Source organism: Sphaeramia orbicularis, chromosome 3 (genome assembly GCF_902148855.1).
Source record: "Sphaeramia orbicularis chromosome 3, fSphaOr1.1, whole genome shotgun sequence".
NCBI classification, from domain to species: domain Eukaryota; kingdom Metazoa; phylum Chordata; class Actinopteri; order Kurtiformes; family Apogonidae; genus Sphaeramia; species Sphaeramia orbicularis.
Genome location: NC_043959.1, coordinates 15,939,238 through 15,955,124, shown reverse-complemented (window position 1 = coordinate 15,955,124; position 15,887 = coordinate 15,939,238). Strand labels below are relative to the sequence as shown.

The window sequence follows — 15,887 nt, the reverse complement described above, 5'->3', positions numbered from 1 at the left end:
GGTAAGCTAGTTAGCTGATGCTATCTTGCTAAACACATGGATATTAACAGATCGTTGAATATTAACTTTAACTTATACAGTAAGTTAAAGGTATATAGGTTAGTAGTACTGCAGATAGTACTTATATACCACAGTATTTCAAATAAACGATACCAGTAACAATGATTTCATGACAGACGTGGTTTTGTTTGCTAGTAGCTAAGTAGCTAACATAGGTGCAAATGGAGTTTTTATTCATAGAATTAACACTATATTGTGAAAATAAATTTAAGATGCATATTGTGGTCCTTTGTAAGTACTTCTCTGTGATATTAAGGACTATTCTTATTAATTATTATTATGAATATTTCATTATGTTATTTCCTTTGTAATATCTGTATCTGATGAATCATTTGGTTAATTTTCATCCCATCGCAGGTTCTTATGTCATCATATTAATGCACGATTTATATCCAGTAACAAACGTCCACATTCTGAGTTTGTGCGAAATGAGGAACAGGTTTTGGATCAAATCTGCTGCATCTGCAACCGCACACCGTTTGGACACAATCTCAAATCACGGACGTTGAGCTGAATTTGTGGACGTTGGCCTGAATTTGCAGATGTTGGGTTGAATTCACGGACATTGGGGTGAATTTGCGGACGTTGGCCTGAATTCGCGGACGTTGAGCTGAATTTGCAGACGTTGGGCTGAATTCGCGGACGTTGGGCTGAATTTGTGAACATTGGGCTTAATTTGCGGACGTTGAGCTTAATTCACGGACGTTGAGCTTAATTCACGGACGTAGGGCTGAATTCACAGATGTTGGGCTGAATTCGCAGACAAGCTGAATTTGTGGATGTTGGGCTGAATTTGCAGATGGGCTGAATTCGCGGACGTTGGGCTTAATTCGCGGATGTTGGGCTGAATTTGCGGACGTTGAGCTGAATTCACACACAGATCTCCTGATGTTGTCAAACAGTGACTTAACGAAGGTTCAATGGGACTAAATCAAAGCACAAGTTTACACCAGAATCCAACGACTAAATTCTTCAGACGTGTTGGTTCTTTCAGCGCTACCGTCCTGATCGAAGGCGGTTCCGTCTGTTCTTCTGCTGAATCCGTGTAGACCCTTGTGCCTCCTCAAGATCTTTGCGTATATTAGTTATCAAGAACCATAATCACATCGATATCGTGGTGAAACTTCGTATTTTAACTCCTCTGTGCTTGTTTTATTTCAGATGTTCCACCTCCCGTTTGTCGTTGTTTTTCCGGTCAGCGAATCGTCGTCGAGGGGTGGAGCGTTAGTGGAATGTACTCGACACCAACGGGACCGTGTGAAGGTGTGGGCTGTTTCTGATTGGTCGATGACAGCGGGGGGTGTCACCCACATATGTGCCTTGGTGTCCGGTGGTGTTTTCTGGTTTAATGACAGAACCGAAGCACAAGAACCGACCGGCGAGAAAATTCACTGATCGCAGAGTTTTAGGATTCAGCAGCTTCAGACGTTGGACAGCGGTGGTTTATGGGGATGCCGGTGGTTTAAGGGGATGGGGACGGTTTAAGGGGACGCCGGCGGTTTACGGGCTTATTCGATAACATTAAAGGTCGGTTTGTTTTCAGTTTCAACAGGAGTTTTTGTGTTAAAGTCCAGATGCATTGATTTATTCAGGTTTATTAAAGGATGTTTCGATCAATAATGAGGATTTATTGATCAGAAAAATAAAAACCAACAAAACCCAGATAAACATCAGTTCAGAACCGACCCAGAACTCAGTGCATCCTGACTTTAACCCATTTCAGTCGGTTTTCTGTCTTTTTACCGTTCGGTGACTTTTCTTAACTGCAGACGTGTTTTATTTGATATCGATGATTTTATACTTTGATAGCTTTGAGCAAATTTTAACCAAGAATAAAACCAGTCGGTCGTTCTTTCATCAAAACCAAAACTCTGAAAAAAACTCGTCTTTTCAGGGTTTGTTTCCAAAAGCAGGGTGTGAATATGAAACATGAAGATGAAAAGCAGATCATTCATACATGAAAGTTCTAGAAGCTACGACAAACAAAACTAATGACGACTCGTGTCTGTTTTTGTGATTGAAACAGAAATGGTGAAAGTAGAATACTGCTAACAAATGCTAGCAAACGCTAACACACGATAATGACTCATTTTCCAGATTAAATTTTGCTCTAATTAACCCTCTGGTATCAGACGTCCTGGTATCAGCCCATAATAAGCACAGTGTCGTACTAATGTCAAAATATTTTTTTGGTTTTTAACTTTTTGTAATTTCTATTTTATTTTATTTTTTTAACTTTTATTACAACTTGTATTTCATCAACTTGAGCCATAAACAAAAATACCAAATCCTCCATAACTGTCATATTTTAACCCTTTAAATGACATTATTATAATGGAAACAAACTGTATTTTTTATGGAAAAAACAAAACTCTCCCCCCCCAGTATTCTTCATGTAAATTGTATTACTTATTTGTTTATTAGTTCCTCCTGTCATCTGTCAGTGATTAACACCAACACTGCTTCATATTATGATGATTTTTGGTTCTAGGTCAAATATTAAATGTTAAATGTATCAGTGTGTTTAATATACTCACCTGGACACCAGAGGGTTAAAATGTGTTTTACATACTCACCTGGACACCGGAGGGTTAATTGGAGAAACAGGAGCTTCCGTTCATGACCATCAACTGTTAATGATCCAAACTAAACTAAACACTGCCTTAAAACCCAAACTCTGGGTCTGGAAATGGGAACAACCATCCAGCGCTTGTATCAGTGACTCTGTTTTCAGGTTCATCTCAGTGTGTTAAGCTCTGGCACATTGAAAATATCAAAGTCATGTCTGATATTTACTCCGTGTATCAGTTCTTCGGTAACTTCAGCTGTAAAATAGGAAACTGAAAAGTAAATGATGACGTCAGAAAACAATTATTTACAACAATTTCATGATGATTTTTGGCTCCGATTTGAAAAATGAGTTGTTTTAATGTCAACTTTGGAAACAAATACTGAAAAGAAGAATATTTTTCGCTGTTTTCGGGTTTAGTTTCTTTCGGAGACTGATGAACTAAAGACACACAGACTGAATCTGACCTTAAACCGACAGGACCAACAGCTCCGGGTTGTTTTTTCAGCCCAAACTTTAGATAAAAATCTGCTTTATGTCGCATGGCATGTCCATCAGATGCATGAAGATGAAAGAGACGCCAACCCTGAATGTCAACAAGCAGATGACCTTTACTCCATCTCCTGGTTGCCTTGGTTACCTTTACTCCATCCCCTGGTTGCCTTGGTTACCTTTGCTCCATCCTCTGGTTGCCTCGGTTACCTTTACTCCATCCCCTGGTTGCCTCGGTGACCTTTACTCCATCCCTTGGTTGCCTTGGTGACCTTTACTCCATCTCCTGGTTGCCTTGGTGACCTTAACTCCATCCCGGTTGCCTCGGTTACTTTTACTCCATCTCCTGGTTGCCTTGGTGACCTTTACTCCATCCCCTGGTTGCCTTGGTTGCCTTTACTCAATCCCTTGGTTGCTGTGGTTACCTTTGCTCTATCCCCTGGTTACCTTGGTTACCGTACATCACATGGCGCGCCCCCCGGCAGCTCATCTGATCTGCGTCTTGTTCAATGCGCCATCATCATACAATAAACATGTCAACTCCACAAAAACACAGGCTTTAGGCCACGCCCCCTTATGTCGCACCTTCTAAAGGTTATGATGATCTGCCGTCATGTGACCACCTCTTCTCCAATAAGATTCGAGACTCGATCTGGTGGAAGATGATCCAAATAAAAGTGTAAAAAGTGTAAAGAAACTATCGACTCCATCGACACAAACTCTTGACGTTTCCCCTTCGCTTTGAGTTTCTGTTTTTAAGAAACTAAAAACTGAAGAAAAACGTCTGAAACCTTTTACAGCTGTGACACAAACTCAGTTTAAATAAACATTTATTGAAAAGCCTGTTTTGAAAAACTGAACAATAAGGTGTCGACCTGTGGTCGTTGTACTGTTTAGCCAAAAAAAACCCCAACACATTTGAAATTTTTCAATTCAACTGTTTTCATCCAAACTGAAAATGTGTGAATTCAATCATATCAGTAGTTTTTGGGTAAAACGTCTGAACTTTTCTGTTCATGAAGAACAGACGGATTTACGTTTGATATTAAACATGAGTGTCATTATGTGGAACGTGTTCTCCAGCGGTTCTCTGTACAATCTGAAGGTTCTGCATCTGACAGGAGGTGGTTGATGATTCAGACGTTCTAACGGCAGCGGCGGCCTGAAGCCTGTGTCCAGTTCTGTCCAGACGGAACAGACCCGGGTCGGTCCAGTTCTGTCCAGACAGAGCGGACCCGGGTCGGTCCGGTCCAGTTCTCCAGTGTCAGTGTTCCTCATAGAAGGTGGTTCCGAGCCCTGCTTGTATGTGCATGTTCCTTTGAGTTCTCCTGTATCGTACTAGATGAAGAACCCTAGAAGTGCTTTTGAAAGCCTGTATATTCCAGAAGCGAAGCCCCGGAGGATCATGGGACGCCACGTTCTCCTCCCGTTTCCGCTTCATGCTTCGACTTTCATCTCCTGTTTTAAGTGCAATATTCTCTTTAAACGCTTATGATAGAAAACAGATTTATTGTTAAAAGGGAAAAGTGTGAACAAGAATAAAACGTCATTTATGGAACAAACACGTCTGAGTGTTTTATTTCATTAAATGTGTTTGAGTCTGAAACATGAAAGTAGGAACCGAATGATATTTAAGGATAAAAATGATCCCCAATAAGAAATAAAATGAAAACTATAACAAAAAAAAAAAACAAGAATAATGTCAAAGATATAAAACATGGACATGAAAAGGATGAAACCATGAAGATGATGAACATAAAGGTTGAAGGTCAACCTGGGATTTGACCTTTAATTAAATCCACTGAAATGAACGACTGTCCCTGAATGCCTCATGTCTCATTGTGGACGTGCAGTGCTTAAGTCGGCCTCTGGAAGGCGTGGCCTGTTTCAGGATCATCCAGTGGGTGGATCTGTACATTGATCTCTGTGGATTGAACAGTTTTTGTTCTGTTTTACCTCCTCCGCGTTTGTTAAAGAACTGAAGAACACAAGAATAAGTGAAACGCTGATCGGAGAATGGTTAAATACTGACCAGTACTTTTATTGCAGTTTGTGACTCCTCCTCCAGGTTGTGACTCCACCCTCCAGGTCATGACTCCTCCCTCCAGGCCATTAACCTGTTCCACTTGATTGGTTTTAATTTTCTCCTAAACTGCAGATCCATTAATTTAAGGCTTAAATGAACCGGCGACACCTCATTCAAAGGAAACCCCTGCAGTTTAGAAAATTTACTGTTTTAATACGTGAATAAAATACAGCCTGAACGTCATCTGGTTGATTTTTTTTAAACCTATTTTTAAATAATCAGGTCATGTGACTGGCCAACTGTCCAGTCATGTGACCTCATACAAGTATTAGTCCTGTTACATTCGTCACTATCCAGGTGATTCTGTCTCCAATTAGGTTTTGTTGTTCATTAATGTGTTTAATGAAGGGGTTAAAATCAGTTTCAGTATGAATGTGTTTGTGCAGGGAATAAATGGACACACGGCAGCAGAGGATCATGGGAAAATATGTATTTAAATTGGATGAACTTTAAGCGAACACTTCAAACCGTAACTGATCACCACTGATCATTATCGATCAGGACGCAGGTTCCTGTTCTACAGTACGTCACATTGTAACATCAAGTCCATCAATCAGGGTCCTCCTGAAGTGTGTAAGCCCCGCCCCCCACATACATAAAAGCACAGACACTCGTCCTGTTTGTTCAGATCTGAGGTGATTTTACCAAACGTACACAGTCACACATGAACTGGTCTGAGATCAGCTCGGTTCTAAATAAATACACTCTGGTTCCACTGAAAGGGAGGAGCCTTGGCAGTGGGTGTTACCATCAGCAGCAGCGATTTCCTGTGGACCATGGCCTCGTCGGACCACACAGGGTTAAAGCATTGGCGGCATTAAGTCCCGGTCTGAAATAACCACTGTCCAGTGGGCGGGGCCACGGTCCGGTTCCTGTGAACAAACTCAGAGAAGCAGAAGAACACAGAGCGAAAAGCATCATGAATGACAGCGCAGAGGACGGGAACCCACGAGCAGAACCAGCTCTGTCTGACACCAGCGGACTCATAAACCCATCACGGTCCTGTTTCCATGTCGACGTGTCTGTTCACGAAGACGCGGCGTTGCTGCAGTGAGATGGAAGTCTGATACAGAACCGATACACACTGGTTCTGACCCGTGTCTGATTCATGACACTGAGTTCAGTCTCATCACACACAGAAGGAAACTCATGACAGTTTGATACAGAATCATGAAATGGCGTGAAGCCGACGGGCGCTGATGACATCCCTGTAACAGGTTAAATATATTCAGTTCCATATTGGGTTAATATTAGGAGTCTTCAATCACATGTTGGATCAATATTGTGATCAATAATCAGAGTTAAGTGTCTGGTGTCAGAATGTTCCGTGGTTCCCGTCCTCTGGCTCCGCCTCCAGCAGGTCACGTGACACTGAGCAGCTTGTTTGCGTAGACTCGTCATCCTCTATGGCTCGGTGGTGTGCGTGGCTCCGCCCTCAGGCGTGGCCTCTGCGTCGGGTCCTGGCTCCGGCCCGTCGCTCCACAGCTCCTCCTGGGTGTCGAAGAACTCGTCAGGACCCTCGGGCGACTGTGGCGTCTGGGAACTAGACCCTGCCTCGCTGCTGCTCTCACGGAGCTCCAGGAGGACTGGCAGGGACCCTGGTAGGCCGCAGAACCCTTCCATGCGGCTCAGGGTCAGCTCGGACAACGCGGCACACGGAGCCCTGAGGTCCGGACCAGGACCGCTGCTGTCCGCTGACAGACACTCAGTCGGCTCCGGTCTGAGCTCAGCGTTGAGCTCGGCATCGTCCTCAGGTGAGTTGTTGGGGGTCAGCGGGACCTCGGCGGGGTTGGCTGGAGCGGTGCACGCTGGGTCGGGGAGTGGGGGGTTTCCGGACCCTGGCTGAGTGGATGCATTCTGACCCGAGTGGGTTTCCTCGCTGCTCTGAGGCGTCAGGGAGATTTTGTCGCTGAAGCTGAAGCGAGGAGATGTGTCTGCGGTGGTCGGAGAGGATGGACCAGCGCTGGACACGGTGCTGGACGGACCACTGCTGTCTGAAGGGACAGATGGACACACAGACAGGTTAACCCACAGACAGGTTAACAGACAGACAGGTTAACCCACAGACAGATGGACAGACAGACAGGTTAACCCAGAGACAGACAGACAGGTTGCTTCCTGCTTCTGAAGAGTGCAGACGCTTTTCTGCTTGCTCCTGCTTTTGTCCTGCTTTACTTTGCTTTTACTCCTGCTGCTGTTATTTATTTATTTATTTATTGTAATTTTAATCTTAATGCTTTTATTTTTGTACAAACTTTTTATTCATTCTTTTAAACAGCGTTAAGTGGCCCTAAAACTTTGTTGGGGATATCTTATCTGACGAGCCGAGCAATCTCAGTCTTGGAAATATTTTTCAACATGTCTAGAGGATATAGAAAAACAACCTCTCACTGCAAAAACTGCCAAAGATATCTACAAGAAATCAGTGCGTTACAAGCAAGGATTTTTACGCTAGAAATGGAGAAAGGACTTCATCAGATGCTCCCAGTGTCATCCAGTGGTAAGAACTTTCAAAAATAAGGGTGACCAAATGGCTAAATTCCACCTGAATGATACGGTTTCCCTTCCACATCCATCCAAAGACCAAAGTGCTGTCATGGAATAAAGTTGGTGCTAAGCCAAAGCAGCACAGAAAAATTAAACCGGATGGTGGTATCATTGGATCTTCTATGCCATTACCCAAAATAAAACTTACAAACAGATTTCTACCACTATCACAGCTAAATGTGTTTGTGAGTGACAAACATACAGAAAACTGTAGGAATATGCTATAAAACGGGAGTCATGAAGTTGGAAAAACAGTCAGCCAGAGAGAAGGAATTTGTGCCAAAAGTCAAGGACATCTTGCTCCTAGGAGATGCTGCTATCAGTGAGATAGACAATAGCAGAATATCAACATGCAGCTACCCCAGTGCCACTGTGAACGACAGAACAACTATTAAGCAGCTGATTGTACACGTGGGTGCAGTGGACATCAGAAAGATAGAATTTGAAGTCCTAAAAAAGGATTTTGTTAAGTTGTTTGAAGTGCTTGATAAAGTTTTGATTCAGTCCTTCATTAGTGGACCACTGCCCAACATCGATGGGAGGGTAAACAAATTCAGCTGGCTACTGCAGCTGAACACATGGCTATCCAAGGTCTGTGAGTCCAGAGGAATACATTTCATTGATAACTTTAATCTGTTTTGGCAACGGGATGATCTGTTCAAGGGAAAGGGCCCGCACCTGGCCAGAGGTGGAGTGAGACGGTTGTTGGACAACCTCCTCCACGCTCTGAGGCACCAGAATGGCCCTGGACAGGATCCCAAGGAGCCAATGAGAAAAAAGGGAAATGAGAGAGGCACTTCTGCCTTGCCAGTCGAGGACCCAGCTAAGGATTCAGCTGCAGCAGCTTCTTCACCACAGCCCAGGACGCCACCTGCTGCATCTACAACTTCAGCTCCAGCAGCTTCTTCAATTCCAGCACCTTTGCAGGAGCCCCTACCCCAGCTGGGACCCACCTGCCACATCCACACCGTCTGCAAAATCATCACTGTCCCTTTCACCTCCTCCTTCACCAATGGACTTTTCTAAGCACCTTGAGAGCTCAGGGGCCGTTTACACGGCGTAGGATTCAGTTGACTCCGGGAAGATTTCATCGCGGATTAGCCTTCTGTTAACATGGAAACGAGAGTGCCTGAATCCGGAAACTTTTGATACCAGGGTCCAGGGTGGAATGTTATCGATACGCTCCACATTTCAGCTCCGTGTTAACGCGAATCGGAGCGTTCCGGGGTAAAATATGACGTCACCGCATGCGCGCGCAGCCAAGAACCGCTAGTTAACCCACTCCAGGCCAGTTGGTGGCGGTAATGCGCCTCCAAGTTGGTTTGCCAGCCTCTATGACACAATAAAGCTGCAGAAAAAGAAGGAACAACCACAACAACAATGGCCGGTTTCAGAACAACATACATGCTGCTAACTGTGCTCAGCTCGTCTGTCCAGACAAAGAAGTCCTGCGTCTTTGTACGACCACTCGCCATTGTTGTTTGTAAATAGCGTTGTCCGCCTCGTCTTCTTCTTCTTCTTCTTCTCCTCATTTAAAGGCCGTCTAAACCGGAAATCGTTTGTGCGCAGGCGCGTGTTTTACCGCCACTGTTTCACTACAGCTCTACATCGCCAGCTACTGGTCTGGCATGGCCACTACAGCGTATTCAGCCGTTCTCGCGGACTCATGTTAACACAGATCGTTATCATAGCGGCTTCGTCTCAACGGGGAATGATTTTATAACGCAAAGGAGAAATCTTTGCGGAGTGTTGTCGTGTAAACGTACCCTTAGTGAAAACAGGACTAAAGATGATTCCACTCACTCTGCGTATCACAAGATCACCACAGGTACTACAGAATTCTATGCTGCTCCAGACATTACCCTTGTTGCCCCCCAAGAACTCCACTTCCCCTTCTGCACCCACCCAAATACCTCCCACTCGACCCCCACGCTGGTGTCCATCCCCTCGCCTATCAAGACCCCCCCACCCCCTTGTCGATGTCCAACACCCCTGTCAAGACCCCTGCCACCTCCCCCCACACCAGACACCCAACCCAAGCTCTTGTCTGCTATCAGCAACTAGGACATCCAGGGCCTCTGCTGTTCCAGGACTTTTAGTCACAATAAAGCATTTATCAACTTGAGGCCCAGGGAGAGAGCGCTCTCCCCCAGCGCTATATCAACACTAACGTGTCACAGATTGAACAAAGAAGAAACAACCAGACAGTCCAATAGGATAAATTTAATCCACATTCCTTGCAATGAGATAACTGGTCCCACTAAAACTAATCTGAAGCTCACTGTGCTCAATGTCAGATCTTTACGTAACAAATCATTTTTAATTAATAATTTTATTTCCTCTTATAATCTTGATTTTATGTTTTTAACTGAGACATGGCTTAATTGCAAGATGGGTAAAGCAGTTCTGATTGAATCCACCCCAACTAACTTTGCAGCTACAGGGTGTCCCATAAGTCTCCATACATAGGAAAAATAAACGTTTCTTGACATAAACCATTTTTATTTATATAATATGCTCTATATGACTGCCATTTTGTCGGGAACACATTTCAATGCGTGTCCTCCACTGCTGAAGAACTATAAAGAAGAAATATAAAGAAATACATGTTAGAACCATATGTATTTTGTCCCCTATGTATGGAGACTTATGGGACACCCTGTATATTAGAAATACATGAAAAGAAAAAAGGTGGAGGTGTATGTGCATTATTTAGAGATGATATTGTTACCCATAAGCTCTCATTTGGAGTGTTTTCATCTTCTGAGTATGTATCTTTCAAAATGGAGCTAAAGTTATCTCCTTCCATTCTCTATGTAATCATATACAGGCCTCCCCAACAGTGTCAAAGTTTTATTGATGATTTTACTGAGATGCTTTCAGTTGTGTGCACAGAGTTTGACTGTATCATCATTACAGGTGATCTGAATGTGCATGTGGATAATGTGTGTGACAGAAATGCAAAAGAACTCTGTGCTGTCCTTGAAACCTTTGGTTTAATTTAGCATGTGAGTGAGCCCACCCACAGCAGAGGGCACACTCTGGACCTGCTCATTACTAAGAGGGTAAATATTTCAAGTGTCAATGTGGTCAGTGTTGCTTTATCTGATCATTTCTGTGTCTTCTTTGAACTGTCAGTAATTCCCAAACCAACGGCTGGACCTGCAGTTGTTTGGAAGAGACACATTAACGACAGCACAGGCACTCTGTTTATGGAGATGATTAGGTTTGAAAATGCCTCATGTTCTAATGCTGACGATCTGTTGAACTCATATTCTTCTTGTGTTCTAAATGTTCTGGACACCATTGCTCCTGTTAAGGTTAAAATGGTTAGAAATAGGCAGAAGGCGCCATGGAGAAATGATGACTCGGTCAGGGCACAGAAGGACTGCCGGAGGGCCGAACGGAAATGGTGCAAGTCTAAGCTTCAGGTTCATTATGAGATTTACAAAGAACAGTTGTGTGTGTTCAACCAGATTTTGCATGGAACAAGGGAGAGGTATTTTTCAGAAATGATTACCAAGTGCAGTAACAACTCTCATGTCCTGTTTGCAACAGTTAATAGGTTAACAAACCCTCCTGCTCCATTGCCTTGAACTAGTTTCCACATTGAAGTGCAACGAGTTTGCAACATTCTTTAATGACAAGGTTCAGGGCATTAAACACTTAATTAATCCCACAACACAGTTACCGCTGCAGCCTTCCAGACACCTAGAGCTGACACATTTCACACCTGTCACTGACAAAACAGTCCAAGAGACCATCTCTAGTCTGAGTTCAGCCACATGTTGCCTCGACGAGTTGCCCACTAGATTTCTAAAATCTGTGCTGAGCAGTTTGCTACCCCGGCTCACTCACTTAGTTAATATTTCATTACAGTCTGGAACATTTCCCAGGGCCTTGAAAACTGCTGTCATTAGGCCTCTCCTAAAGAAGAGTAGTAGTCTTGATGCAGCAGTACTGAACAACTATCGGCCCATATCAAATCTGCCATTTTTAGGAAAAGTCCTTGAGAGAGTTGTTAACCAACAGCTCTCTTTCTTCTATTGAACTACTGCTTTGATGATTTTCAATCAGGTTTCAGGCCTCATCACAGCACTGAGACTGCTCTGATCAAAGTGACAAATGACATCCGTCTGAACACAGACAAAGGTAAAGTAACAGTCTTAGTCCTGCTGGATCTGAGTACTGCATTCGATACAGTTGATCATGTGATTCTGTTACAGAGGCTAGAGGACTGGGTAGGCATCTCTGGTCCTGCCCTGAAATGGTTCAAGTCCTACCTTGAGGACAGGAAGAATTTTGTTCAAATTGGAAACTGTGTGTCAAACCAAATGGCAGTGACCTGTGGGGTCCCCCAGGGGTCCATCCTGGGACCCCTCTTGTTCATGTTGCCCCTGGGCCAGTTAATACACAGTAATAACGTGTCCTACCATAACTATGCAGACCACACTCAGATTTACATCTCGCTGACAGCAGGTGAACATGGGCCTGTGGACTCACTCTGTGATTGCCTCCAACAGATCACTGTGTGGATGCAAAACAACTTTCTCCAGCTAAATTCAGAAAAGACTGAAGTCATTGTCTTTGGCCCACAAAAACCCAGAGAAAGTGTCATCAGTCATCTGGAATCTGTTACTCTAAAAGCTAAAAATTAGGTTAGAAATCTAGTGGTAATAATGGACTCAGACCTAAACTTTAACAGGCACAATTACATCATCAGCCTTTTACCATCTCAAAAACATTGCCAGAATCAATGGTTTACTGTCTAAACCACACTCAGAGAGACTTATCCACGCATTTATCTCTAGCAGGTTAAACTGCTGCAACGGCTTTCTCACTGGACTCTCTAAATGAGCTGTAAGACAGCTGCAGTACATCCAGAACACCGCTGCTCGAGTCCTGACTAGAACCAGGAAGTACGACCATATTAGTCCTGTGCTCAGATCTCTGCACTGGCTTGCTGTCACTCAGAGAATAGACTTTAAAACAGCTCTGCTCATTTATAAGTCTCTCCATGGTCTAGCACCAAAGTACATCTGTGACATATTGGTCCCATATGAACCATCTCGGACCCTGAGAACCTCAGGGACTGGTCTTTTGCTGGTGCCCAGAGTCAGGACTAAACAGGGTGAAGCTGCGTTTCAGTTCCATGCAGCTAAACTCCGGAAGTGTCTTCCTGATGACGTGAGACAGGCCTCTACTGTGACAATGTTTAAGTCCAGGCTGAAAACAGCTCTGCTTACCTGTGCATATAACTGAAAGGGTTCTATCGACACTCTTGTCTTTTACTTTGTTTTAATTGATTATTATTTATGTTTTATTGATTATGTTTTAATTGTAATTGTGTGTTTTTAATCTGTCTCTTTTTCATTTTTGTAAAGCACTGTGAATTGCCCTGTGTATGAATTGTGCTATACAAATAAATCTGCCTTGCCTTGCCAGGTTAACCCACAGACAGACAGACAGATAGGTTAACCCACAGACACACAGACAGGTTAACCCACAGACAGACAGAGAGACAGACAGGTTAACACAGACGGACAGACAGACAGACAGGTTAACCCACAGATGGACAGACAGGTTAACACACAGACAGATGGACAGGTTAACCCACAGACACACAGACAGGTTAACCCACAGACAAGTTAGCCCACAGACGGACAGACAGGTTAACCCACAGACAGACAGACGGACAGACAGACAGGTTAACCCACAGACAGACAGACAGACAGGTTAACCCATGGACAGACAGACAGGTTAACCTACAGACAGATGGACAGGTTAACCAACAGACAGAGACAGACAGATTAACCCACAGACAGACAGACAGACAGACAGACAGACAGGTTAACCCACAGACAGTAACCATAACAAACAGCTCACTGATACTGGTGTGTGCTAATGCTAGGTACTGTGTGTGTGCGTATTATGGGTCAAATACAGACACTGGGTGTTTCTAAATACCAACTTCACAGAGTACGGTCTTGTGACCTCAGTGAGTCCCAGAGGTGGGACTCCAGTCTGTCTGGTCCTGGTGTCCTTTAACCCTGTCTCTGCTGGATTTACACCATCAGCTCCATAACGTATTTCCCTCAAATCACCACAATGACACTGATTTGATTTAACACATTTGTACTAGTATCTACATGTATTTATACTTTTGTACTAGCATTTACATGTATTTCAACTTTTGTACTAGTATTTACATGTATTTATGCTTTTGTACTAATATTTACAAGTATTTATATGTTTGTACCAGTATTTACAAGTATTTATACTTTTGTATATTTGTCTAAACTCTAATACATTTGCTTCAGTTCCAGCTCATGATAACACAGGTGTATTTCTCTGTTCTCCCTCTCACTCGTGTTCTAATATTATATTAGTTCATCTCGTTACGGTTGTCAACTCAAACCTTTCTAATTCAGTTTCACAGAAGCCGCCGTAGTATTTGACAGTAGCCCCAAGTGTATCATGGGATATTTACAGCCCAGTCTACAGGAGTGCACCAGTGCATCCTTGGTTTAAACTAGAGACAAGGACATCTGGGTATTCCATAGGTCCTAGGTTTATACAAACTTTCAACTGGAACAGAATTTGGGCCACGACTAATGATGTTTCACGAGAACAGCAGAACAGACAAGAACGCATATTGAGAAACAGCTACTGAGCTAAACAGTTACTTATCCACAGGGATAATAAAGGGAGTTAACCTTGAACCTTTTGTGTTTTTTTAAATCACGTCCATTTCAAATGTCTGTCCAATCATAGCAGTTGTTTGACACCACATGAGTGAAGGGTCTGATGGCTGATGTGTGGAGAACCCTGTCTGTGACCTGCTGAATGGAACCTTCAGGATGTTACACTGGTCTGTGCTTCATTCTGTCGATAATAGGTAATTTACTGACTGTTCCTGACGTTCCATCAGTTCTGGTTTTAGTGGACGTTCTGGGATATGAAGTGTGTTCTGATGGTTCTGTGTTAGTAGGTCTGATCCTCTGTATGAGTTCTATAAATGGTCCTGTTGTGGAGAATGTGATACTCACACCATGGAGGTCTGTCAGAGCGAGACCTCAGAGACATGGATGAGGACAGGACCCTGGGGGGCATGTACGAGTCCACCGATGGATGGTTATGGGCGTCCAACATGGCTGACAGCGCTGCAGAGACAACGGGCAAACACAAACCATCAGACACCAGAACCCTGCTGAAGACCGCATGAACCCCCCCCCCCCCCCCCCCCCCCCACATGGACCCTGCCTGGACGACCCCCCCAACGGATCCCCACATTCACCAATCAAATGTTTTAAAACTCATCTGTAAAAACACGTGTCCTTTAGAGTCTGGGGTCAAATCCAGTCCCACCACTACAGTCAGTGGTGCCACATTAGAAATATTATCAAACACTTCAGTTTCACCCACGGTTCAGACCACAGTTATTATGGGATGTTCTTTTTTTAGCTATGTTTCTGTTTGTTGATCCACGGTTCAGACTAAACTGTGACAGTTCTGACCTTGTTTGTTGGATTCAAACAGATCTTTAGCTCAGTTATTGACGACACAAACCAACAGAAAACAGAGGTTTAGTGGTTTTACTGCGGTTGTTCTAGTCTAAAAACAGAGCTAAGATAACAGAGCCAAGCTAACAAGGCCAAGCTAACAGGGCTAATCTAGCAGAGCTAAAATAACAGAGCTAATCTAATAAAGCCAAGCTAACAGAGCTAAGATAACAGAGCCAAGCTAACAGAGCTATAATGTAAAGTATCATCTGACACATGTCAACATTATCAGACAGTGTTATTTTATCCACTGTTAAAAAAGTGTCTATGAGTTTAGAATAGAATAGAATAGAATAGAATAGATCTTTATTGTCACTGTTACAGGAAAAATGAAAATCTGTTTAGCAGCTCTGTTTCTGTTTACAAAGTTAGAACATTTAAAAAATATACCATAAAACATTGAAAATATATACTGAAAAATACTGAAAATATACAAAACTACATAGAAATACTAAAATGTACTAAAGGCCAACTCCATTACAGATAAAGGACATATATACAATATATAAAGGATATATACATATGTCCTTTATATCCATATACACATGTAATATACACTCAAGGAAAAAAG

At 43.3% G+C, this 15,887-nt stretch overlaps 1 protein-coding gene across 1 annotated transcript in view; it reads right to left on the bottom strand.

Moving 5' to 3' along the window:
• Window positions 1–5,622: 5,622 nt before the first annotated feature.
• Window positions 5,623–15,887, bottom strand: part of ppip5k1a (diphosphoinositol pentakisphosphate kinase 1a) — a 41,938-nt gene continuing 31,673 nt past the window's right edge. The window contains 2 exon segments of the mRNA XM_030122526.1: window positions 5,623–7,201; window positions 14,804–14,917. Of these exon segments, the coding sequence (XP_029978386.1) occupies window positions 6,612–7,201; window positions 14,804–14,917 (704 nt within the window). The 3' untranslated portion in view covers window positions 5,623–6,611.